The 26,751-nt window shown below is 37.4% G+C and overlaps 2 protein-coding genes across 2 annotated transcripts; both read right to left on the bottom strand.

The window, feature by feature from the left end:
* LOC130412855 (alpha-2-macroglobulin-like protein 1) lies at window positions 1–12,306 on the bottom strand. Its single transcript, XM_056737636.1, has 35 exons — window positions 12,098–12,306; window positions 11,281–11,464; window positions 10,868–11,024; window positions 10,662–10,714; window positions 9,674–9,842; window positions 9,516–9,600; window positions 9,309–9,426; window positions 9,025–9,130; window positions 8,833–8,942; window positions 8,536–8,703; window positions 8,216–8,446; window positions 8,046–8,109; window positions 7,803–7,948; window positions 7,555–7,704; window positions 7,261–7,470; window positions 7,087–7,171; window positions 6,886–7,018; window positions 6,572–6,797; window positions 6,012–6,138; window positions 5,470–5,591; window positions 5,145–5,196; window positions 4,665–4,748; window positions 4,376–4,552; window positions 3,756–3,837; window positions 3,501–3,657; window positions 3,255–3,329; window positions 2,644–2,806; window positions 2,353–2,543; window positions 1,993–2,208; window positions 1,517–1,635; window positions 1,084–1,174; window positions 929–997; window positions 735–840; window positions 322–370; window positions 1–180 (listed from the first exon to the last, which is right to left on the bottom strand). Exons 1-34 carry the CDS (start codon window positions 12,166–12,168, stop codon window positions 333–335), a joined length of 4,335 nt encoding a protein of 1,444 aa, XP_056593614.1. The 5' UTR covers window positions 12,169–12,306; the 3' UTR covers window positions 1–180; window positions 322–332.
* A 2,253-nt stretch (window positions 12,307–14,559) lies between these two features.
* LOC130412856 (alpha-2-macroglobulin-like protein 1) lies at window positions 14,560–26,751 on the bottom strand. The gene is given in 37 exon segments (XM_056737637.1): window positions 14,560–14,721; window positions 14,863–14,911; window positions 15,291–15,396; window positions 15,485–15,544; window positions 15,611–15,719; window positions 16,075–16,181; window positions 16,537–16,752; window positions 16,897–17,087; window positions 17,187–17,349; window positions 17,799–17,873; window positions 18,045–18,201; window positions 18,299–18,380; window positions 18,921–19,097; window positions 19,210–19,293; window positions 19,690–19,741; window positions 20,013–20,134; window positions 20,556–20,682; window positions 21,116–21,341; window positions 21,430–21,553; window positions 21,631–21,715; window positions 21,805–22,014; window positions 22,099–22,248; window positions 22,347–22,492; window positions 22,596–22,659; window positions 22,766–22,946; window positions 23,051–23,253; window positions 23,382–23,491; window positions 23,574–23,679; window positions 23,858–23,975; window positions 24,065–24,149; window positions 24,223–24,391; window positions 25,021–25,041; window positions 25,252–25,304; window positions 25,458–25,614; window positions 25,865–26,019; window positions 26,022–26,047; window positions 26,681–26,751. Coding segments are annotated over 36 exon segments (4,326 nt in total). The 3' UTR covers window positions 14,560–14,721; window positions 14,863–14,873.

Consider the following 26,751-nt stretch of genomic DNA (forward strand, 5'->3'; position numbering starts at 1 on the left):
TTGATTATCATTTACAGTTCATATACACAGTAGCATGTCATCAGTATATTCTGATTTTAAGAAATTCAGAAGATATAAGAACAAATCATGCGGCAGTATTAATTCCATCCTTGATCTTGAAGGTCTGATGAAATGAAGTCACACCATTGAATATCACCTCTGGATTGTCCAGTGACAGCACTTTAAATTAATAAGAATGTATAAGTCACATGACTTTCAAAGTCTACAACAATTAAGCGTTCAATTTTAAGTTCACAATTCTCAAAAATGACAAATGGAACTTATGTAAATACACGTTTCAAACTGTCAACAATTACTTACCGACACATTACTTAACATGGGGAGGTGTACTGCTTCTCACCACCGTCACCTAAAAAAGAAAAAATGCTTTAAACCTGCAGTTTACCAAAAGTATATGACATCTACATATTTGTGTCAGGGATTTACAAAAACAGGACTTTACTGTAAATTGCATAATCAACTTCAATTATATTATAAGAAAATGCATACGCTGTCAAATTTGATGCAGATTCCATACAGTATACTTGGCATCTTTTGAGGAATTAAACCCATTTAAAATTTACATCAAATAAATTTTATCTGGCAAGAACAATTAGTTTAAAACATGTTTATTGCCCAGCTCAAAATATTTACAGGCTAAATTTACCACCCTTCAAGCATTGCTTTACACTTCAATATCAAAAATGACATGTAAAAAAACCCAAAAAACATACTAGTCTTGTAGTAATCGTAGACAGTCACCACAGCTGGTTTCAGGTTCTTCACCACTACGTTCTGCAAAAGCATCAAGGTAAAGGATTTCTCCTCATCCTTTTTCATCTTAAAAGAAAGACACCTGATGTTCATATCAAGTATATTCAAATGACAAAATCCATTTTAAAATTCCTCTATTTACATTTAGACTTACCCCATCTAAATACAACATGACATGCCCTTCATTCTGCTCCACAAGTTTGATTCTTGAATCCTGCTGAAGCTATAGACAGAGACCAATGAAAACAATAAAACGCTGCCGAGCTTGAGATAAGAAAACAAGACTGAAGGCCTGAAAGTGTCACTCACAGTTTGTAGAGACAAGGAATCCAGCACAAATCCAGACAACAATTTCACATTAATGATCACCATGTTGGTCTCTCCTCGTGGACCATTATATCTGTAACAATATCACCAACAATCACAAATATAGTTCAGTTTTCTGTATGTGGCCTGATAAACAGCAAACAAAAGGAACCGTTGATAGAAGAGTCTGTTCCTGTAATGAGGGCTTCGAAGGTCTTTTATGGTCTAATATACTTTTTAAACCTTGAAAATATTGTACATGTCCTTGTAAACCGTACAGTGATTAATTGAATTTCAAGGCACTCATTTAGTGCTTTAACAATATACATATATTTGTAGCAAAATTGTTATTAATTAGCGTCATTATTAGACAAAAAAAAAACATGTTTTAAACTTATGAGGGCTGATCCGTGAATGAAGTAAAGCTGCTGCTCACCTGAGTGTAAACGTTAACGTAACAGTATAGTACTGTTTCCTTTGACAAGTTGAAGTTGCATCAGTTTTGATGGTGAAGGCCAAGGAGTTAGAGGGCAGGACATTGTAGTGCAAGGAAAACTGAGAAAAGGAAACAAAATAAGGTGATGCGCAAGGCCACATTTAACATCATTTCAGTAGCTGGTAAATGAACGGTTCACAAAAAAGGATCTTGACAAAATATTATAGGACATCTTGTCACAAGAACTCAATAGTTCATGCGTGTCCTAAGATGTTGACTTTCCATTATGATTTATAAGGCGATGTGAATTCATTTCTGTTCTGAAGACTTTTATAAACCCAATGGAGTAACATGTTGACATTTCAAAAAAATAATTTGTTTTAATTCAGCCGAAACAATTACATAATTTACATTAGACATGGCAGGAGGGTTAGTAAATTTTCATTTTTGAAAAGCATTTTTGGCATCTTCCTGACCTGCACAAACACACAGCCCTGGCCTCGTGTAGCGACTGTGAAGCTTCCTGTAGGTGGCAGCAGCGGTCTCTCCTGGTAAAGCAGTCGGTTACTCTGGTTGACAATGAAGTTGTATTTCTGGCTTGAGGGGGAGGTCACATTGACAACAACGGATCCTGTTGGACTGTAGGTGGCAGCACTGTATTTAGCAAGTGCCTGGAGGGCCACCACAGTGTCCTGTTCATAGAGGGCAAGGAAGCAAATGACACGTTTTGTCAAAACAGCATAGGCCTACATATTGAAACGCTAGGTTTATACCCTTTGACGGAGAACCATTGTAGATGAACTATGAATGAATAAAGTGCCTTGAAAGTACAGTACCTGAGAAGAGGAGAAACCTCCAAAGGCATTTTGCCTCTTGGCCAGCCAGTGCACTATGGTAGCAGAATAGTCCAGTTTAAATGATGGCAGTGTTGGCCCAGAGAGAAGCGCCAACAACACGTATGAAGTCATCTCTACATCTAAAGAGCCTGTCAGTTTCCCATTTGTCTGAGTCCAATATCGGCCAACACCTGAAAAGACAATGAGAAGAGCCCATGAGACTGGACTTTTGGTTTGATTTCTTAATTTGAATAGAAAATTATTTTAAAAATGTTTTGAGCGGAATGGCACCATCTCTCTTGACTCGATTGTCCAAGTTGGAGACGAGTTTCTGTCTCATCTCTTGGTCTCCAGCCAGAGTGAATGTGTAGGCGACCAGGGCAGTGAAGTACATGTTGTCAAGGTTGCTGGAAGCTTCTTTCAGACAAACAAGGCCTTGCTTCACCATGGGATCCTTAGAGCATGCAATAGTCAAATCTCTGTTAGATTCATTTTCTTTATGAAGTCAGGCTCATGTCACACTACACACACACAAACATTGTGTATAGCTAAGCCAACTATTGAAGCCAGTCATGAACATTCAAAAACCAAAGTGTTCATGTTTTCTGAAGTGTACTTTACACAATTTAGCGACAGCCTACTTCAGGGTTTGGGTTCAGTTTAAATCATCTGGATTTAGTCAAATTTAGAGGACTGTATAGACAGTAGTATCCTGTTCAAACATCTTTAGAGATTCAACCTTACTGTCTAATATCTCTATTTGCAGCTACACCGCAACCCTGCTATCAATGCAAGCAATATGAATAGAGAAGCTTGTCAAAATGGGTGAAAAGCTCATACGTTAACATATGTTTGGTGTGCCACAGGCCTTCAAGTTTGTTAAGACTCCATAAATCACTCACGGTTGTTTTCATGCCCAGTTCCAGAAAAGCTGCAACGATGTATGCGGTGAGAGTGACATCATCACTGACACCACCCTGTGAATGAAGAAACAAGGCAGAGAGACATTACAGCAGACACATTAGTGATGTACAATGTTATCCAACAACAACAGCCCAACAACCCTGGAGATCTGAATGTTTAGTTCATCTGAGCTGTCAAAAGCAATCCTTTTAATTTTAAGTTTGCTTAAAGGTTTCCATTCTTACCTTCATTTCATTGTGGTAAAGGATGCCCACTGTTTTAAAGCACCCATTCCCCTGCTGGAGCTGACCCAACCAATTCTTTGCCTGATCGATGTTGGTTTCATCTACAAACACATGTTTCTTTGCCCCTTCGAAAATCTTCATCACATATGCAGTTAACCTGAAGAGTATAAAAAAAAGTTTTCCAAAACTATACTTTTTTTGTGCAACATAGTCAAAGTATAAATATAGAAGTAGCTTCATTGTTTCTAAACAGACCAGGTGTGCCCAGAAGGATCACTGTTCCCAAAGGCGCTGTAAGATCCATCAGAATGTTTGTAATTCAGCTGTGTTTGGTAGCCTGTTAAAAAAAAAAAAACAGTAACTTGAATTGCTCAAGTTTTTGCCTCATTTAAACACAGTGCTGCATTTATGAGTAAGCAATATTCAGAATCGGAAAGGTTTTAGAATTTTTGATTGAAATAAAAGATTTGTATCATTTGTAGACTTGCTATCAAATATTAGAACATTAAGTCTTCCAGGAAGTTCCATTTTGCTAGATTGGAAGTTTGATTTACTGTAATCATTTTATGCTCAATTATGGTATAGACCAGGGTTCCTCAAATCTTACCCTGGAGGGCCGGAGCACTGCAAAGTTTAACTCCAGCCCTGATCAAACACACCTGAGCATGCTGATTAAGGTGTTCAGTATCACAGGTATGCAAGTTTGATCAGGGTTGGAGCTAAACTCTGCAGTGCTCCGGCCCTCCAGGGTAAGATTTGAGGAACCCCGCTATAGACTAAAGTTCACTGAAATGATTTTGACTCCTTTTCTGTCTGCCGAAATGTGGCGACTGTATGAGGCATACTCTAAACCCAGAACAAGTCTTAGTTCTCACCAGTCTCCAGATAAGTTTTAGCTCGTGCCAAAATATCAGGCGTGAGCAGTCCACTGCTCTCCAAGTACTGAAGGATGTAAATATTGGGTGCAAAGTTCAGCATGTTCTGCTCACCACAGCCGTAAGGCATACGCAACAGATCAGCAATGTTTTTTAAAGCATGACTGATCAGATCACCTGTGACACAAACAGTAGTCAGGAGCAGTTCATGTCTACACATGTCCTGAGGTCCATACAATAAATAGCATGAGGTGGATATTAATAGTGTGTGTATAAAAATTTAACTCACCCAGTACAGTGACAAAGCTTTTTTCAGAATCCTTGACAATAACTTCAGGGAGTTTAAGAGAGACAGTTGTGTTCACTTGGTTACCTAACAGAAATATAATTTAAGTCAATGATACGTCTCTGTTGCTTTATAATCTATATGGTGCTTTATTATCAATACGGTGAGGATGATCGTTGACTTTCAGATTCTGTATAAAGGAATATTTCAATTTTCAAAACAGCATGTGTCACTTACACAAAATACAACAATTACAGAGGGTTTAAACTATGCAGTTTGCATTTAACTTCATTAATATGATTATGTGGATTAATATTTGTACTTTGTCCAAATTATCCCTTTGGAGGTGGGTCCTTTTTTCTAGTCAAACCTGGGTATCAAGGATTTATTTTTTGTGTTAACTGATGGTATGTCACATGCCCATAGTGCTTAAATTGTTTTGAACCTGGAACATTATTTAAGAGGACGAACAATTTTACTAACCTGTTAAACAGAGGAGTTCATTCTGAGTGATAATCTGCTTAACTCCCTCAGCCTGACAAATAAAAAACTTCAGTTATTGTTTTGACGAAATGTAATTCTTTATATCCTTTTAGTTATCAATAAAACATTTATTTTGCAGAAAGACTTTTCTTAACCAGCAATATTTCCTTGACAATTCTGTGTAGTAGCCTACACTATAGGCAACAATTGCTTTGCCCTGTTGATGTTTTTTTTAAAAAAAGGGACTTATTGCAAAGAACAGCTTTATTAACTAATCCAGGATGCTGAATTCTAAGGCTATAACTTCCGTTTTAGAAAGGCTCACCTCGACCAGAAACGACTGCACCACAGTGTCAATACGGCGTCCTTCTGGCACAGTCACAACCTCATTCCCACATCGTTCTTGAGTCCTCATGGTCTCAGCTTTCACAGTCACCTTCACCTCTCCTATAATATACAAATTGAGTCACAAGTAAACACCGTCCTTGCATGGATATTTATTTTACTCTACATGTTAGTAGTTCACCTCAAAATACGGCCCCATTGACTTTCGATAGTAGGAATAAAAATTACTACGGAAAGTCAATGGGGCGAATTCTGAAGTGAACTACTCCTTTAAAATAAAAGGTATACCAATAATTGAATCATATGTTTTACATTTTTTATGAAATAAGTTTCCATAGTAGGAATTTCAGGAGTGAACTAATGATTCAATCATTGGCATTTCATGCAACGTTCAAAATGCATACCAGTGTAGCCATCAAATGCCTGGTGGGGCATTGCCAGTACATATTTTCTATAAATGCTGCCATCTTGTCATAAAAAAAAGATGTTTTATTGGTTGTGCTCATATATATACACACTTACCCAGAACCGTTGCTGTAACCGTCCACTCAAAGGTTTTGCTCTCTTCAGCACAAAGACATTGAGTGTAATTGCAGCCATTACAAGGCAGAGCTGAGAACTTTTCTGAATTTTCCAACGTGACCTTCACCTGTACGTTATAACACACAAAGACAGTTATTTTTAACAATCTGTAAAAGAATAAATTCCTTTAACATTTTATATATTTTTGAAATGGTCAAAAACATCTGTAAGAAAAGAAAATGCATAGTAACAGAAGGGACGACAAATTTAGAAGAAATGGGGAAACTAGATTTTACATGGAAAAAAGCCATTTTACTTCTGGCGGCCAGAAGATTTAACAACGTTTTTATTTTTATATTTTATCAAAATGAAAAATTTCAGAAGACAGCAAATCTGGCAGAAAAACTTTGACACATCCATAGTCTAATTTTGTAGGAAAAACTTCATGGTATAATTCTGTCACTCCACCTGACAGAAAATTATTTTTTTACAGAATTGTTTTGGTGTATAAAACATTAAATGTTAGTCCTGTGCATATAAGAATTATTCAGGTGACTCACCATAATACATTTGGGGAGGTAGTTGAATACAGTGGCTTTGAGTGAGAGCTCCTCTCCACGTATAACAGAGTAGGGGAGCGTGAGGCTGACAAAGAACGGCTGGAAGGCAGTGAGAGCAGTGCTGGGTGCCACGCCAAAACCAACAGAAGACGTGCAGAAAGCGTCGGTGGCCCATTTAGTGATTGTGTCAGGAACGGTCTTTGTAAGAGTCAATGATCCAGACCTCCTAATGAATAAACATATCCATGCTAGTATAATCGATTTGTGTGTTAGAAATGAAGGGAGGTATCATAAGTTTAGCATAAACTACACACCCCACAGGCACAAGATCCCATATCCAAGTTTCCGGAAATAACTTGCGGATTGAATTTTGAACAGATTTTTCCACAGGTGGACCAACAGCCATAATTTCTTCTCTTGCAGCGGGTTGAACAGCAGCTTCTGCAACTATTTGAGCAGATAAAGTGGCAGGAAAGAGAACTACAGAATTTCGAAACGAAGATGAAATTACTCACCCATATCTGGCCTCATAAGAATAGTTCCATAACAGTTAACAGGTTCCTTCACATCAGAGTTGGTAGCAATTTTGACTCCAATTGCCTAGAAGCAAGCATCAGGTCTCATTTTTAAATGGATAGTGAATGATTAACAAAAACCAACCACTGAAAGTGGAGAATATGATATCTTACTTTAAAGGTACTGTGTGCATCGTTTCTATTGTAATAAGGGTAATACAAGCGTGAGCGTCTTTCTCTCGCCAGCAATAGGGGACCAATTGGATCCCTTATCAGTATTGGGGGGTCTACTGGATGCCAGTCTCTAGGTATACAGGGATCTTCATTTTCCCAGACTTGGTAGGGGTAATCCCCCAGCATTTGGACTGGTAACATTCCAAAAACCTACAGATTTCAAGTTAATTTACAGGATGAATTGACATTGCAGAATCAAAAACTTAAAATATTCATCGGTTGAATATGTCTTACAAAGGCAGCGTTGAGTTGAGCCTCTGGTTTTAAAACCAGTACGCTCTGATCAATGGACCTGATGGAGCAAAGGGAGCCAGGCTGGGCTTTCAGGTTTAGAGTCGTTGTGTCTTTAGGCAGAGCCGTGGAAGATGAGAAAGTTAAGGAAACCTGGAGCACAGATACACGTTAATCATACACGAAGCATTATTGAATAAATAATATTAAAGATTGGCATTTTAAATGCATTTCATGTGGTATTTATTGACCTTGTTTGGCAAGCATTGTTCGATGGGGAAGTTCCAACTGTCTGCTACAGTTTCTCCGTTAGGAAGAACTGTGTACACCGCCACCTGGGCGAATGGAGACAGGGCTGTGGTCTTTTTTAATGTGAATGACAATTTGCCTTTGTTTTCTGAAATAAAGGGAAGAAACCGGTCAAAGCAAATGAGGGTCTTGGAACATACAACTGCTCAATAATTTGTGCGTTTTCTGTAATTTCCATTTCCTACCCATTCCCAACTGCACGTTGACAGAGACAAGTCCATTTTGAACCATACTGCCTTTCGAAAAGACCTGTGACACACAAGGTGGAAAAATATTGTGTGAAAGTTTATGAAATGCAACCAAACATTGTTTAGATTTAGTGTTCTACTGTACATGCATTTAGAGTTAAACATACCATGTAGAAAACATCCAGTATTTTCTGTCCCTTTTTCAGTGCACTGCCCTGAATGATGTAACTGGACTCCACATTTGCATCAATCGCACAACTCAATGGGTTTAAAGTCGAAATTATCTTTAGAAAACTTTTGCTTTTAGAGTAGAACGGCCTTAACGAAAGATTGCCTCCATTAAAAGATCTTTCTGTTGGCCAGAAACCATTCTGGAGTTTATCCTCAATGTGGCGAGCCTAATGTAAATGGATGAATACATTAAATAAATGACAAACATCCTGCTACTGCACGTCAAAGTTATATAATGTTGAAAAACAGCACCAACCTGTAAATAAGCAGGTTGACTTGACCAAACTGCGGTGTCTAAAGAGAAGTAAGCTGTGCCGTTGCTGTCTGTTGTAAGAGTCATATTCACACTTTTGAAATCGTAGTTTACAATGAGATGAACTCTTTGACCGTTCAGGGGTTTGTTGTAAACATCACTGACCAGAACCTGTCAAAAGCATGTGAAGAAAAACATGGAATTTAAAGTGACAGTTTTGGTACCATCTTGTGATGCGGGTACTTGACTGCATCTTTTATTATAAACTGGCTTCGAAAAAAAAAAACTTGATCATCCAACCTTTCCCTCATAGGCAATCCCAGGTTTGTATACATCTGCTGCATCAACAAAGGAAACTGTGATGACATCACTGCTATAAGAAACACCGGCTGAACCCTCCACAGCAATCCCTGGAAAACCAGAAGAACATGTTTCATTAGTCCTTTTAGGACAACTTTAATGGAGAAGAGCAGTTTTGTTTGAAACTCTTACCCGTTCCATCCTCTTCTACTTTGTAATTGATGTGAAAATATCCTCCTGGACTCATGCCGTATTCAGACAAATTTATTACCTGAGAGGCACAGCCAGTCTTGTCGGTCTGAACAAAAATCGTTGACATGAAGTGACTACAATAATTGAGACAGGTTACGAGAAGCTTTTCTCTGCAGTTTATTGAACAATGATATTTATTGGGTCTAACTGTGGCTGCATAAAGCAGACCTTATTGAATCAGGAAAATGAATTATAATTAAAGTATTTTATAGGGTGTAGCAAACCTTTACGACGTAGTTTCTGCATGTTTTAGGTGCACTTTGGCGATACCAGTTATAGATATAGTTTGTTCCACACACTTCAGCAGCCACAGACCCCTGCACGCCCTTCCCATAGGTGTATCTACACAAAAAAAAAGATTGCAGATAAATGAGATGTAAAATACAATACCATTGGTCTCATAAAGCAAAGTTCTCTACAGAAATGCTTACCGAGCACAAATGTTTAGTATGAACTCTTTGTTTGTGGGAGTTATAACGGTTGGAAGATTCACATTGACTTCAAATTTAGGCAGAACTACAAGAAACAAGGAGATGAGTTTGAAAGTTTCATAATTTGTCCTGTTTTTAAGCTGATTTCTAGTTCTAACCATATCCTTTAATTTTAAAGGAGTGTTTTGTTTCTTGGTTCTTCTCATCCCAAGCAGTGATGATGTAGTTGCCCTCAGCAGCCTGAGGTGTCATGCGGTGGTACAGATCTAAAATGCCATCCATGGTGGGCCGATTCAACCACTGACCAATGCGATTCGAGTTAGGATCCTAAAAGTGGCACATAATGAAGAAACCCAGTGTAATGAAACCAAGCACAGCTGGAAATAATATATATAAGAAAAATGGAGTTACATTCGTAACTTAAACATAAGTTGTTCCATGATGGAGGGAATGAGATGACAGTATGGAGCTTTGAACTAGAGAACCCATCACTCTAATCATAATTTCATAAGGCCAATGAATTGGGCGAATGGAATCCACATGCCAGTCTCCGCCTCGTACATATGGGTATAAAAAGAAGGCTTGACCATTCATTCAGCCTTTCAGTAGAAGATCCTGACAGATGCCACCAGGTTGCTGCTGTGACACAAAAACCAGACACAAATCTAACCTGCTAGTGTCATGGAAGATACAGGCTGACACCAGCTCCACGGGTAGCTTGTAGAATCTTGCAAAATTGTTTGGCATAGATCTCTGCGATGTCTGCCATTGAGGCGCCATGGGAGGCTACACCTCAGATGGAGTGAACGTCCACTGCGAGTGGGCAAGTTCAAATCCCATATTGTCATCTCAACATAACAGGGAGATTGACAGAAAGGGAACATAAACTTGTGCTTAAAGGATTTTATACTGTACCCGGAGTTCTACTGTTTGAAACTGAAACGCAAAAGAACAGAAAAATATTTAGTTTGATCCCTGGTATGAGAGTGACAATATTTGAAACTCTGGCATAAAAGCCATTCAAACTCTGACCGCACGTTAACATTACTTAATTCATCAGAAAATAATTTCTTGCTGTTGGCCATTACAGAAAATTACTGACTATGCTGTAGACAAAAAAGGTTATAGATATAAAACTAATTTTACCTTCTGATTGCGAATCAGGAAATTGGAATCCAAAGATACGATGCGAAATTTTACTGGGGAAGACAATTGTAAACAACACAGTAGCACATAAGCCATAAATTGAGAGTAAACTTGATAATATGAACAAAGAGTATGCGGTTAAAAATCCCATTTATTGATATGGAACTGGCATTGCAATTGAATAACTTCTAATAATACTACATTACCGATTTCTCCTGGTTTGTAGATTGGCTTGTCTGTTTGGATCAAAATGAGCTTCATTGGAGGCTTTATGAGAATCTGAGTTTTTTTGTCTAGTGGTGATTCAGCGCCTTCAATTTTAACATAGACAGTTGCCACAGTGTCTACAAGCACCACGGGGACCTAAAAGATCAAAAGTAAGGCACAAGAAGAGCTTTAAAGACACGTTTGTTTCTAAATCTTGCTCCTAGAGACTCACTTTGCTAAATGGTCCAACCAGGCTATTAAAGATACCACTATAGGACTATTTGAATCTTTACTTCATTTACTTTTATTTTCTTGCATGATTTTGAAAAATACTTACTAAAAACATATGACATACAAAAAAAAGAGAATGACCACAATATAACAAAATTACTGTAATGTGAAGTATACTGACCTGGAAAGGCACACACTTGTAAAATCTCTTTCTAATAGAGCTCTCTTTAAGAATGGTCACATCTACATTATTTGATGTCAAGGTTACCACCAAAGAAAGGCTTGTACTGGGCTCATGGATATGTGCACACAGAGTCTCTGTTGTGCCACTGACTGCCTGAGAAGTGACTGCCACCAGGTATGTGCTGAAAGAAAACAAAGAAAACACTTTTTATAGCATACAGTAACTTATGATTGTGCACATGTGCTCGATTGAGGAAATGTATTATGCACAAATTTGTGCTTGCATTACACAGCAGCTCTCTGTAGAAATGAAATAAGGCTTAAAACGAATACGTTGCATATGTTAACTGGTTGGTGCATTTCAACTAAATGAATGAGTGAATTAAAAGGCTAAACAAATAAAACGAAACATTAATTTTATGCATTTCATATAGTCATGTATTTATTATCAATTAGCAGTCTGACCAATTCAAAAGATATTTATGTATACACATGTTATTTGAATGTCATTCATGACTTAACCTCAGCACCTGATGAAAGCTGACAAATAATCCTCAACCTTTACGGTGCCCAAAAAATATATAGAAAACCGGTCACCGGGATGGTGCCCTTTAAAAAAAACATCTATCCTTTATCATTTAGATACAAATATGTACACACTTTGTATCTTGACGTTGATACTACATGGACCCTTTATGTGCGACGTTGTACTTTTTCAAATGGTACTGCCCCAGTGATAGCTTTTGTGCCTTTTTTGACGGTGTAGTATTCTGCATATCTGCTTAAATGAAAAGGATAATGATAAATGTTCTTACGGGTCAGTCGCTCCACATGTTGGATCATATTGTAGCAGCAGTAGTGTCAGCAGCGTTACCAGCGCCCGCATGTTGAGCTGTTAGTTTTGTGGTCTCACACAGATTTGGTGCACAGTTTATACACCTCTGCCTACTCCTTGAACCCCACTAAAGCGAAGAAAGTTAAGCAGCTGGTAAGAAGAGCTCGATGAACAAGGTTCAACATGCAGTATTCCTTGCTCCTATGTTCTCAAATGAGTGATTCAGGAGCAGTTAGACTCATTATTGGTTCTGTTTGCCCTGTCTTGTTTTATCTAGTTTTACACGTTCTGTTGATTAGTCATTAGGTTCACCTGTGTTCATTCCGTCACTCATTTGTCTTGTTATTGTTCAGACTCTCACATCAAATCCGATTTCTTTGCATATAACATATATTTTTATATAATATTTTAAATGATTGATTGAGATGGACCTTGCCTCGCCTGAAGACAAGCCAAGAGTAGGCGTCTGCAGTAAAGGGAGATGTGAAAACAGCGCAGGCAACACGGACACTTCCCAAATCGCGGTGTCATGTCGACTGGAAACGTCTTTTTATCGCATTTTTCTTGGGCCAACTGAGTTTAAAAGTGAGAAATGTTCTAAAGCTTAAATTTGACGAACTCTTAACCATGTCAAGAATGTATAAAAGAATTTAGATATTTTCTCTGACAAACGAATGCTTAAATATGAAAACATCCAATTTAAAGTTTCCAGTTTCTCCCGAAAAACAAAAGAAATTCGTTTAAAACGTGTATGTGATATTTCTCCTTCTCGAAGGTTCCTATATTGTGTAAATTTTGCAACTCATTTCCAAAGTACACAGACCATATTTCAGAACATATTTTTCTTTCATTCCTGGAAAAAGTGCAATAATTGTGGTAGTAAAATGTGTTAAATAAACTTAAATATGGAAACTGAAAAATGAAGTCAAACTTTTTTTAAATGAATATTAATAACATATTTTTGTTTGCTAAAATTGTATTCTCATACGTATATATATATATATATGTATATATATTATATCTTTAAATCACCCTATTTAGTATTTAAGAGAGATAATATTCAAAAATAATAAAAAGCTGCAAATTTGTTAGACTTATTCGATAATAGAAATTATATTTGTTTTGAAAATATTAATATGGATTGATTGAATGTATCCATATTAAAATCGGCTGAAATCAGATCTCTTGCGTCTGCACCTTACCCGGTCATTTCTGATTTCTATATATATATATATATATATATATATATATATATAAGACATGCTTACATAAACCTAATGGATTAATGGAATAATATTCCTAGATCGACAAAGAAATAATATATAAAAATAGTAAACAGAATATATTTAATATTCCATAAGTTTGTAGCATTGCGAACCCCTTTATCTCTTGCAAATAGAGCGCATTCTGTTAACGTCACTCACCTCGCTGTTCTCTCCGTCTGTGCAAGTATCCTTTGTAAGTGCGGTTGCAGTTAAAGTGTTGTCAAAAGACATTTTCCCAAATAAACATTATCTTCTGCGGTTTCTCTTGTATTTCTCGGAGGTAGTTTTGCCTATTCCGTGTGCGTTAACCTTGCTTCAAAGCTAGTGGTTTATGAGAAACTCACTGTAAGCTGTACGTACACTGTAAAACTGATGTTTTTGCAGCAGGTTTGCCAGTTTCTTACTGTAGTTTCTTACTTCATATACCTTCCAATAGTACGGATTTCAATACTTCTCAAAACTTTTGAGATTAAGTAAGACTTTTGAGTAAATAGTGACATCCTTCCCAAGCTTTTTTTACTATTTTCTGTAAAAATATTTACCACTTAAAATTGCGATACATTCAAGTGGTGTTATTTCGTACTTTTATGAAAAAAAACTGGCTTTCGTAAAAGCTTGTATTCCTTCTTATGACTTAATGCGGTGATACACGCCTTAGTTTTATTGTAAATATTCATTTGTAGACTGACCTGACGGTTACGAAACGAAAGCCCAGCTCAATTTCGTAACTTCCTTTATAGGAGCAGTAAATAAAGGTGGCGAGGAAGAATTTAAAACGATGTGAAACTGTACAAGTGTTCAACAGACTACTGATCACTCTTAACGTCATGCGGTTAACATTCATTTTTATTTCCTGAGTGGGTGAACATTTGTTTTTTATTTCTTTGCATGAAAATTTGCAAACAATATGGAGCTTTGATAATATATATGCATGTGTCAAATAGATTTAGTTAACCCTATGACTTTCAGGACTGAATTTTCTACTTTTGAAATAAATCCTGTAATTCAAAAGAGTATTACATTCCAGGCTGATGTACTAAAGTAGCGCCAATGTATGTGTTGTAATAAATTAAACTACAGGACACATGATTTAGAAGCAGAAATGATTTAATAGCATCATTGCAATCTTCTGAATCATTTGAGGTCATAAAGCTGGGTTTTGATTATCATTTACAGTTCATATACACAGTAGCATGTCATCAGTATATTCTGATTTTAAGAAATTCAGAAGATATAAGAACAAATCATGCGGCAGTATTAATTCCATCCTTGATCTTGAAGGTCTGATGAAATGAAGTCACACCATTGAATATCACCTCTGGATTGTCCAGTGACAGCACTTTAAATTAATAAGAATGTATAGGTCACATGACTTTCAAAGTCTACAACAATTAAGCGTTCAATTTTAAGTTCACAATTCTCAAAAATGACAAATGGAACTTATGTAAATACACGTTTCAAATTGTCAACAATTACTTACCGACACATTACTTAACATGGGGAGGTGTACTGCTTCTCACCACCGTCACCTAAAAAAGAAAAAATGCTTTAAACCTGCAGTTTACCAAAAGTATATGACATCTACATATTTGTGTCAGGGATTTACAAAAACAGGACTTTACTGTAAATAATGGAAATTGCATAATCAACTTCAATTATATTATAAGAAAATGCATACGCTGTCAAATTTGATGCAGATTCCATACAGTATACTTGGCATCTTTTGAGGAATTAAACCCATTTAAAATTTACATCAAATAAATTTTATCTGGCAAGAACAATTAGTTTAAAACATGTTTATTGCCCAGCTCAAAATATTTACAGGCTAAATTTACCACCCTTCAAGCATTGCTTTACACTTCAATATCAAAAATAAAAATGACATGTAAAAAAACCCAAAAAACATACTAGTCTTGTAGTAATCGTAGACAGTCACCACAGCTGGTTTCAGGTTCTTCACCACTACGTTCTGCAAAAGCATCAAGGTAAAGGATTTCTCCTCATCCTTTTTCATCTTAAGAGAAAGACACCTGATGTTCATATCAATTATATTCAAATGACAAAATCCATTTTAAAATTCCTCTATTTACATTTAGACTTACCCCATCTAAATACAACATGACATGCCCTTCATTCTGCTCCACAAGTTTGATTCTTGAATCCTGCTGAAGCTATAGACAGAGACCAATGAAAACAATAAAACGCTGCCGAGCTTGAGATAAGAAAACAAGACTGAAGGCCTGAAAGTGTCACTCACAGTTTGTAGAGACAAGGAATCCAGACAACAATTTCACATTAATGATCACCATGTTTGTCTCTCCTCGTGGACCATTATATCTATAACAATATCACCAACAATCACAAATATAGTTCAGTGTTCTGTATGTGGCCTGATAAACGGCAAACAAAAGGAACCGTTGATAGAAGAGTCTGTTCCTGTAATGAGGGCTTCGAAGGTCTTTTATGGTCTAATATACTTTTTAAACCTTGAAAATATTGTACATGTCCTTGTAAACCGTACAGTGATTAATTGAATTTCAAGGCACTCATTTAGTGCTTTTACAATATACATATATTTGTAGCAAAATTGTTATTAATTAGCGTCATTATTAGACATAAAAAAAAACATGTTTTAAACTTATGAGGGCTGATCCGTGAATGAAGTAAAGCTGCTGCTCACATGAGTGTAAACGTTAACGTAACAGTATAGTACTGTTTCCTTTGACAAGTTGAAGTTGCATCAGTTTTGATGGTGAAGGCCAAGGAGTTAGAGGGCAGGACATTGTAGTGCATGGAAAACTGAGAAAAGGAAACAATAAGGTGATGCGCAAGGCCACATTTAACATCATTTCAGTAGCTGGTAAATGAACGGTTCACAAAAAAGGATCTTGACAAAATATTATAGGACATCTTGTCACAAGAACTCAATAGTTCATGCGTGTCCTAAGATGTTGACTTTCCATTATGATTTATAAGGCGATGTGAATTCATTTCTGTTCTGAAGTCTTTTATAAACCCAATGGAGTAACATGTTGACATTTCAAAAAAATAATTTGTTTTAATTCAGCCGAAACAATTACATAATTTACATTAGACATGGCAGGATGGTTAGTAAATTTTCATTTTTGAAAAGCATTTTTGGCATCTTCCTGACCTGCACAAACACACAGCCCTGGCCTCGTGTAGCGACTGTGAAGCTTCCTGTAGGTGGCAGCAGCGGTCTCTCCTGGTAAAGCAATCGGTTACTCTGGTTGACAATGAAGTTGTATTTCTGGCTTGAGGGGGAGGTCACATTGACAACAACGGATCCTGTTGGACTGTAGGTGGCAGCACTGTATTTAGCAAGTGCCTGGAGGGCCACCACAGTGTCCTGTTCATAGAGGGCAAGGAAGCAAATGACACGTTTTGTCAAAACAGCATAGGCCTACATATTGAAACACTAGGTTTATACCCTTTGACGGAGAACCATTGTAGATGAACTATGAATGAATAAAGTGCCTTGAAAGTACAGTACCTGAGAAGAGGAGAAACCTCCAAAGGCATTTTGCCTCTTGGCCAGCCAGTGCACTATGGTAGCAGAATAGTCCAGTTTAAATGATGGCAGTGTTGGCCCAGAGAGAAGCGCCAACAACACGTATGAAGTCATCTCTACATCTAAAGAGCCTGTCAGTTTCCCATTTGTTTGAGTCCAATATCGGCCAACACCTGAAAAGACAATGAGAAGAGCCCATGAGACTGGACTTTTGGTTTGATTTCTTAATTTGAATAGAAAATCATTTAAAAATGTTTTGAGCGGAATGGCACCATCTCTCTTGACTCGATTGTCCAAGTTGGAGACGAGTTTCGGTCTCATCTCTTGGTCTCCAGCCAGAGTGAATGTGTAGGCGACCAGGGCAGTGAAGTACGTGTTGTCAAGGTTGCTGGAAGCTTCTTTCAGACAAACAAGGCCTTGCTTCACCATGGGATCCTTAAAGCGCATGAAAGTCAAATCTCTGTTAGATTCATTTTCTTTATGAAGTCAGGCTCATGTCACACTACACACACACAAACATTGTGTATAGCTAAGCCAACTATTGAAGCCAGTCATGAACATTCAAAAACCAAAGTGTTCATGTTTTCTGAAGTGTACTTTACACAATTTAGCGACAGCCTACTTCAGGGTTTGGGTTCAGTTTAAATCATCTGGATTTAGTCAAATTTAGAGGACTGTATAGACAGTAGTATCCTGTTCAAACATCTTTAGAGATTCAACCCTACTGTCTAATATCTCTATTTGCAGCTACACCGCAACCCTGCTATCAATGCAAGCAATATGAATAGAGAAGCTTGTCAAAATGGGTGAAAAGCTCTGGTATAACACATACGTTTGGTGTGCCACAGGCCTTCAAGTTTGTTAAGACTCCATAAATCACTTACGGTTGTTTTCATGCCCAGTTCCAGAAAAGCTGCAACGATGTATGCGGTGAGAGTGACATCATCACTGACACCACCCTGTGAATGAAGAAACAAGGCAGAGAGACATTACAGCAGACACATTAGTGATGTACAATGTTATCCAACAACAACAGCCCAACAACCCTGGAGATCTGAATGTTTAGTTCATCTGAGCTGTCAAAAGCAATCCTTTTAATTTTAAGTTTGCTTAAAGGTTTCCATTCTTACCTTCATTTCATTGTGGTAAAGGATGCCCACTGTTTTAAAGCACCCATTCCCCTGCTGGAGCTGACCCAACCAATTCTTTGCCTGATCGATGTTGGTTTCATCTACAAACACATGTTTCTTTGCCCCTTCGAAAATCTTCATCACATATGCAGTTAACATGAAGAGTAAAAAAAAAGTTTTCCAAAACTATACTTTTTTTGTGCAACATAGTCAAAGTATAAATATAGAAGTAGCTTCATTGTTTCTAAACAGACCAGGTGTGCCCAGAAGGATCACTGTTCCCAAAGGCGCTGTAAGATCCATCAGAATGTTTGTAATTCAGCTGTGTTTGGTAGCCTGTTAAAAAAAAAAAAAAACAGTAACTTGAATTGCTCAAGTTTTTGCCTCATTTAAACACAGTGCTGCATTTATGAGTAAGCAATATTCAGAATCGGAAAGGTTTTAGAATTTTTGATTGAAATAAAAGATTTGTATCATTTGTAGACTTGCTATCAAATATTAGAACATTAAGTCTTCCAGGAAGTTCCATTTTGCTAGATTGGAAGTTTGATTTACTGTAATCATTTTATGCTCAATTATGGTATAGACCAGGGTTCCTCAAATCTTACCCTGGAGGGCCGGAGCACTGCAAAGTTTAACTCCAGCCCTGATCAAACACACCTGAGCATGCTGATTAAGGTGTTCAGTATCACAGGTATGCAAGTTTGATCAGGGTTGGAGCTAAACTCTGCAGTGCTCCGGCCCTCCAGGGTAAGATTTGAGGAACCCCGCTATAGACTAAAGTTCACTGAAATGATTTTGACTCCTTTTCTGTCTGCCGAAATGTGGCGACTGTATGAGGCATAGTCTAAACCCAGAACAAGTCTTAGTTCTCACCAGTCTCCAGATAAGTTTTAGCTCGTGCCAAAATATCAGGTGTGAGCAGTCCACTGCTCTCCAAGTACTGAAGGATGTAAATATTGGGTGCAAAGTTCAGCATGTTCTGCTCACCACAGCCGTAAGGCATACGCAACAGATCAGCAATGTTTTTTAAAGCATGACTGATCAGATCACCTGTGACACAAACAGTAGTCAGGAGCAGTTCATGTCTACACATGTCCTGAGGTCCATACAATAAATAGCATGAGGTGGATATTAATAGTGTGTGTATAAAAATTTAACTCACCCAGTACAGTGACAAAGCTTTTTTCAGAATCCTTGACAATAACTTCAGGGAGTTTAAGAGAGACAGTTGTGTTCACTTGGTTACCTAACAGAAATATAATTTAAGTCAATGATACGTCTCTGTTGCTTTATAATCTATATGGTGCTTTATTATCAATACGGTGAGGATGATCGTTGACTTTCAGATTCTGTATAAAGGAATATTTCAATTTTCAAAACAGCATGTGTCACTTACACAAAATACAACAATTACAGAGGGTTTAAACTATGCAGTTTGTATTTAACTTCATTAATATGATTATGTGGATTAATATTTGTACTTTGTCCAAATTATCCCTTTGGAGGTGGGTCCTTTTTTCTAGTCAAACCTGGGTATCAAGGATTTATTTTTTGTGTTAACTGATGGTATGTCACATGCCCATAGTGCTTAAATTGTTTTGAACAAGGAACATTATTTAAGAGGACGAACAATTTTACTAACCTGTTAAACAGATGAGTTCATTCTGAGTGATAATCTGCTTAACTCCCTCAGCCTGACAAATAAAAAACTTCAGTTATTGTTTTGACGAAATGTAATTCTTTATATCCTTTTAGTTATCAATAAAACATTTATTTTGCAGAAAGACTTTTCTTAACCAGCAATATTTCCTTGAAAATTCTGTGTAGTAGCCTACACTATAGGCAACAATTGCTTTGCCCTGTTGATGTTTTTTTAAAAAAGGGACTTATTGCAAAGAACAGCTTTATTAACTAATCCAGGATGCTGAATTCTAAGGCTATAACTTCCGTTTTAGAAAGGCTCACCTCGACCAGAAACGACTGCACCACAGTGTCAATACGGCGTCCTTCTGGCACAGTCACAACCTCATTCCCACATCGTTCTTGAGTCCTCATGGTCTCAGCTTTCACAGTCACCTTCACCTCTCCTATAATATACAAATTGAGTCACAAGTAAACACCGTCCTTGCATGGATATTTATTTTACTCTACATGTTAGTAGTTCACCTCAAAATACGGCCCAATTGACTTTCGATAGTAGGAATAAAAATTACTACGGAAAGTCAATGGGGCGAATTCTGAAGTGAACTACTCCTTTAAAATAAAAGGTATACCAATAATTGAATCATATGTTTTACATTTTTTATGAAATAAGTTTCCATAGTAGGAATTTCAGGAGTGAACTAATGATTCAATCATTGGCATTTCATGCAACGTTCAAAATGCATACCAGTGTAGCCATCAAATGCCTGGTGGGGCATTGCCAGTACATATTTTCTATAAATGCTGCCATCTTGTCATAAAAAAAAAGATGTTTTATTGGTTGTGCTCATATATATACACACTTACCCAGAACCGTTGCTGTAACCGTCCACTCAAAGGTTTTGCTCTCTTCATTACAAAGACATTGAGTGTAATTGCAGCCATTACAAGGCAGAGCTGAGAACTTTTCTGAATTTTCCAACGTGACCTTCACCTGTACGTTATAACACACAAAGACAGTTATTTTTAACATAATCTGTAAAAGAATAAATTCCTTTAACATTTTATATATTTTTGAAATGGTCAAAAACATCTGTAAGAAAAGAAAATGCATAGTAACAGAAGGGACGACAAATTTAGAAGAAATGGGGAAACTAGATTTTACATGGAAAAAAGCCATTTTACTTCTGGCGGCCAGAAGATTTAACAACGTTTTTATTTTTATATTTTATCAAAATGAAAAATTTCAGAAGACAGCAAATCTGGCAGAAAAACTTTGACACATCCATAGTCTAATTTTGTAGGAAAAACTTCATGGTATAATTCTGTCACTCCACCTGACAGAAAATTATTTTTTTACATAATTGTTTGTGTATAAAACATTAAATGTTAGTCCTGTGCATATAAGAATTATTCAGGTGACTCACCATAATACATTTGGGGAGGTAGTTGAATACAGTGGCTTTGAGTGAGAGCTCCTCTCCACGTATAACAGAGTAGGGGAGCGTGAGGCTGACAAAGAACGGCTGGAAGGCAGTGAGAGCAGTGCTGGGTGCCACGCCAAAACCAACAGAAGACGTGCAGAAAGCGTCGGTGGCCCATTTAGTGATGGTGTCAGGAACGGTCTTTGTAAGAGTCAATGATCCAGACCTCCTAATGAATAAACATATCCATGCTAGTATAATCGATTTGTGTGTTAGAAATGAAGGGAGGCATCATAAGTTTAGCATAAACTACACACCCCACAGGCACAAGATCCCATATCCAAGTTTCTGGAAATAACTTGCGGATTGAATTTTGAACAGATTTTTCCACAGGTGGACCAACAGCCATAATTTCTTCTCTTGCAGCGGGTTGAACAGCAGCTTCTGCAACTATTTGAGCAGATAAAGTGGCAGGAAAGAGAACTACAGAATTTCGAAACGAAGATGAAATTACTCACCCATATCTGGCCTCATAACAATAGTTCCATAACAGTTAACAGGTTCCTTCACATCAGAGTTGGTAGCAATTTTGACTCCAATTGCCTAGAAGCAAGCATCAGGTCTCATTTTTAAATGGATAGTGAATGATTAACAAAAACCAACCACTGAAAGTGGAGAATATGATATCTTACTTTAAAGGTACTGTGTGCATCGTTTCTATTGTAATAAGGGTAATACAAGCGTGAGCGTCTTTCTCTCGCCAGCAATAGGGGACCAATTGGATCCCTTATCAGTATTGGGGGGTCTACTGGATGCCAGTCTCTAGGTATACAGGGATCTTCATTTTCCCAGACTTGGTAGGGGTAATCCCCCAGCATTTGGACTGGTAACATTCCAAAAACCTACAGATTTCAAGTTAATTTACAGGATGAATTGACATTGCAGAATCAAAAACTTAAAATATTCATCGGTTGAATATGTCTTACAAAGGCAGCGTTGAGTTGAGCCTCTGGTTTTAAAACCAGTACGCTCTGATCAATGGACCTGACGGAGCAAAGGGAGCCAGGCTGGGCTTTCAGGTTTAGAGTCGTTGTGTCTTTAGGCAGAGCCGTGGAAGATGAGAAAGTTAAGGAAACCTGGAGCACAGATACACGTTAATCATACACGAAGCATTATTGAATAAATAATATTAAAGATTGGCATTTTAAATGCATTTCATCTGGTATTTATTGACCTTGTTTGGCAAGCATTGTTCGATGGGGAAGTTCCAACTGTCTGCTACAGTTTCTCCGTTAGGAAGAACTGTGTACACCGCCACCTGGGCGAATGGAGACAGGGCTGTGGTCTTTTTTAATGTGAATGACAATTTGCCTTTGTTTTCTGAAATAAAGTGAAGAAACCGGTCAACGAAAGCAAAGGAGGTTCTTCGAACATTCAACAGTACAATAATTACTGTGCTTTTTCTGCAATAACCATTTCCTACCCATTCCCAACTGCACGTTGACAGAGACAAGTCCATTTTGAACCATACTGCCTTTCGAAAAGACCTGTGACACACAAGGTGGAAAAATATTGTGTGAAAGTTTATGAAATGCAACCAAACATTGTTTAGATTTAGTGTTCTACTGTACATGCATTTAGAGTTATACATACCATGTAGAAAACATCCAGTATTTTCTGTCCCTTTTTCAGTGCACTGCCCTGAATGATGTAACTGGACTCCACATTTGCATCAATCGCACAACTCAATGGGTTTAAAGTCGAAATTATCTTTAGAAAACTTTTGCTTTTAGAGTAGAACGGCCTTAACGAAAGATTGCCTCCATTATAAGATCTTTCTGTTGGCCAGAAACCATTCTGGAGTTTATCCTCAATGTGGCGAGCCTAATGTAAATGGATGAATACATTAAATAAATGACAAACATCCTGCTACTGCACGTCAAAGTTATATAATGTTGAAAAACAGCACCAACCTGTAAATAAGCAGGTTGACTTGACCAAACTGCGGTGTCTAAAGAGAAGTAAGCTGTGCCGTTGCTGTCTGTTGTAAGAGTCATATTCACACTTTTAAAATCGTAGTTTACAATGAGATGAACTCTTTGACCGTTCAGGGGTTTGTTGTAAACATCACTGACCATAACCTGTCAAAAGCATGTGAAGAAAAACATGGAATTTAAAGTGACAGTTTTGGTACCATCTTGTGATGCGGGTACTTGACTGCATCTTTTATTATAAACTGGCTTCGAAAAAAAAAACTTGATCATCCAACCTTTCCCTCATAGGCAATCCCAGGTTTGTATACATCTGCTGCATCAACAAAGGAAACTGTGATGACATCACTGCTATAAGAAACACCGGCTGAACCCTCCACAGCAATCCCTGGAAAACCAGAAGAACATGTTTCATTAGTCCTTTTAGGACAACTTTAATGGAGAAGAGCAGTTTTGTTTGAAACTCTTACCCGTTCCATCCTCTTCTACTTTGTAATTGATGTGAAAATATCCTCCTGGACTCATGCCGTATTCAGACAAATTTATTACCTGAGAGGCACAGCCAGTCTTGTCGGTCTGAACAAAAATCGTTGACATGAAGTGACTACAATAATTGAGACAGGTTACGAGAAGCTTTTCTCTGCAGTTTATTGAACAATGATATTTATTGGGTCTAACTGTGGCTGCATAAAGCAGACCTTATTGAATCAGGAAAATTAATTATAATTAAAGTATTTTATAGGGTGTAGCAAACCTTTACGACGTAGTTTCTGCATGTTTTAGGTGCACTTTGGCGATACCAGTTATAGATATAGTTTGTTCCACACACTTCAGCAGCCACAGACCCCTGCACGCCCTTCCCATAGGTGTATCTACACAAAAAAAAAGATTGCAGATAAATGAGATGTAAAATACAATACCATTGGTCTCATAAAGCAAAGTTCTCTACAGAAATGCTTACCGAGCACAAATGTTTAGTATGAACTCTTTGTTTGTGGGAGTTATAACGGTTGGAAGATTCACATTGACTTCAAATTTAGGCAGAACTACAAGAAACAAGGAGATGAGTTTGAAAGTTTCATAATTTGTCCTGTTTTTAAGCTGATTTCTAGTTCTAACCATATCCTTTAATTTCAAAGGAGTGTTTTGTTTCTTGGTTATTCTCATCCCAAGCAGTGATGATGTAGTTGCCCTCAGCAGCCTGAGGTGTCATGCGGTGGTACAGATCCAAAATGCCATCCATGGTGGGCCGATTCAACCACTGACCAATGCGATTCGAGTTAGGATCCTAAAAGTGGCACATAATGAAGAAACCCAGTGTAATGAAACCAAGCACAGCTGGAAATAATATATATATATATATATATATATATATATATATATATAAAAATAATAAGAAACAAATGGAGTTACATTCGTAACTTAAACATAAGTTGTTCAATGATGGAGGGAATGAGATGACAGTATGGAGCTTTGAACTAGAGAACCCATCACTCTAATCATAATTTCATAAGGCCAATGAATTGGGCGAATGGAATCCACATGCCAGTCTTCGCCTCGTACATATGGGTATAAAAAGAAGGCTTGACCATTCATTCAGCCTTTCAGTAGAAGATCCTGACAGATGCCACCAGGTTGCTGCTGTGACACAAAAACCAGACACAAATCTAACCTGCTAGTGTCATGGAAGATACAGGCTGACACCAGCTCCACGGGTAGCTTGTAGAATCTTGCTAAATTGTTTGGCATAGATCTCTGCGATGTCTGCCATTGAGGCGCCATGGGAGGCTACACCTCAGATGGAGTGAACGTCCACTGCGAGTGGGCAAGTTCAAATCCCATATTGTCATCTCAACATAACAGGGAGATTGACAGAAAGGGAACATAAACTTGTGCTTAAAGGATTTTATACTGTACCCGGAGTTCTACTGTTTGAAACTGAAACGCAAAAGAACAGAAAAATATTTAGTTTGATCCCTGGTATGAGAGTGACAATGTTTGAAACTCTGGCATAAAAGCCATTCAAACTCCGACCGCACGTTAACATTACTTAATTCATCAGAAAATAATTTCTTGCTGTTGGCCATTACAGAAAATTACTGACTATGCTGTAGACAAAAAAGGTTATAGATATACAACTAATTTTACCTTCTGATTGCGAATCAGGAAATTGGAATCCAAAGATACGATGCGAAATTTTACTGGGGAAGACAATTGTAAACAACACAGTAGCACATAAGCCATAAATTGAGAGTAAACTTGATAATATGAACAAAGAGTATGCAGTTAAAAATCCCATTTATTGATATGGAACTGGCATTGCAATTGAATAACTTCTAATAATACTACATTACCGATTTCTCCTGGTTTGTAGATTGGCTTGTCTGTTTGGATCAAAATGAGCTTCATTGGAGGCTTTATGAGAATCTGAGTTTTTTTGTCTAGTGGTGATTCAGCGCCTTCAATTTTAACATAGACAGTTGCCACAGTGTCTACAAGCACCACAGGGACCTAAAAGATCAAAAGTAAGGCACAAGAAGAGCTTTAAAGACACGTTTGTTTCTAAATCTTGCGCCTAGAGATTCACTTTGCTAAATGGTCCAACCAGGCTATTAAAGATACCACTATAGGACTATTTGAATATTTACTTCATTTACTTTATTTTCTTGCATGCTTTTGAAAAATACTTAAAACATATGAAATACAAATAAAGAGAATGACCACAATATAACAAAATTACTGTAATGTGAAGTATACTGACCTGGAAAGGCACACACTTGTAAAATCTCTTTCTAATAGAGCCCTCTTTAAGAATGGTCACATCTACATTATTTGATGTCAAGGTTACCACCAAAGAAAGGCTTGTACTGGGCTCATGGATATGTGCACACAGAGTCTCTGTTGTGCCACTGACACCTGAGAAGTGACTGCCACCAGGTATGTGCTGAAAGAAAACAAAGAAAACACTTTTTATAGCATACAGTAACTTATGATTGTGCACATGTGCTCGATTGAGGAAATGTATTATGCACAAATTTGTGCTTGCATTACACAGCAGCTCTCTGTAGAAATGAAATAAGGCTTAAAACGAATACGTTGCATATGTTAACTGGTTGGTGCATTTCAACTAAATGAATGAGTGAATTAAAAGGCTAAACAAATAAAACGAAACATTAATTTTATGCATTTCATATAGTCATGTATTTATTATCAATTAGCAGTCTGACCAATTCAAAAGATATTTATGTATACACATGTTATTTGAATGTCATTCATGACTTAACCTCAGCACCTGATGAAAGCTGACAAATAATCCTCAAACTTTACGGTGCCCAAAAAATATATAGAAAACCGGTCACCGGGATGGTGCCCTTTAAAAAAAACATCTATCCTTTATCATTTAGATACAAATATGTACACACTTTGTATCTTGACGTTGATACTACATGGACCCTTTATGTGCGACGTTGTACTTTTTCAAATGGTACTGCCCCAGTGATAGCTTTTGTGCCTTTTTTGACGGTGTAGTATTCTGCATATCTGCTTAAATGAAAAGGATAATGATAAATGTTCTTACGGGTCAGTCGCTCCACATGTTGGATCATATTGTAGCAGCAGTAGTGTCAGCAGCGTTACCAGCGCCCGCAT

This window comes from Triplophysa dalaica, chromosome 23 (assembly GCF_015846415.1).
Source record: "Triplophysa dalaica isolate WHDGS20190420 chromosome 23, ASM1584641v1, whole genome shotgun sequence".
NCBI lineage: Eukaryota > Metazoa > Chordata > Actinopteri > Cypriniformes > Nemacheilidae > Triplophysa > Triplophysa dalaica.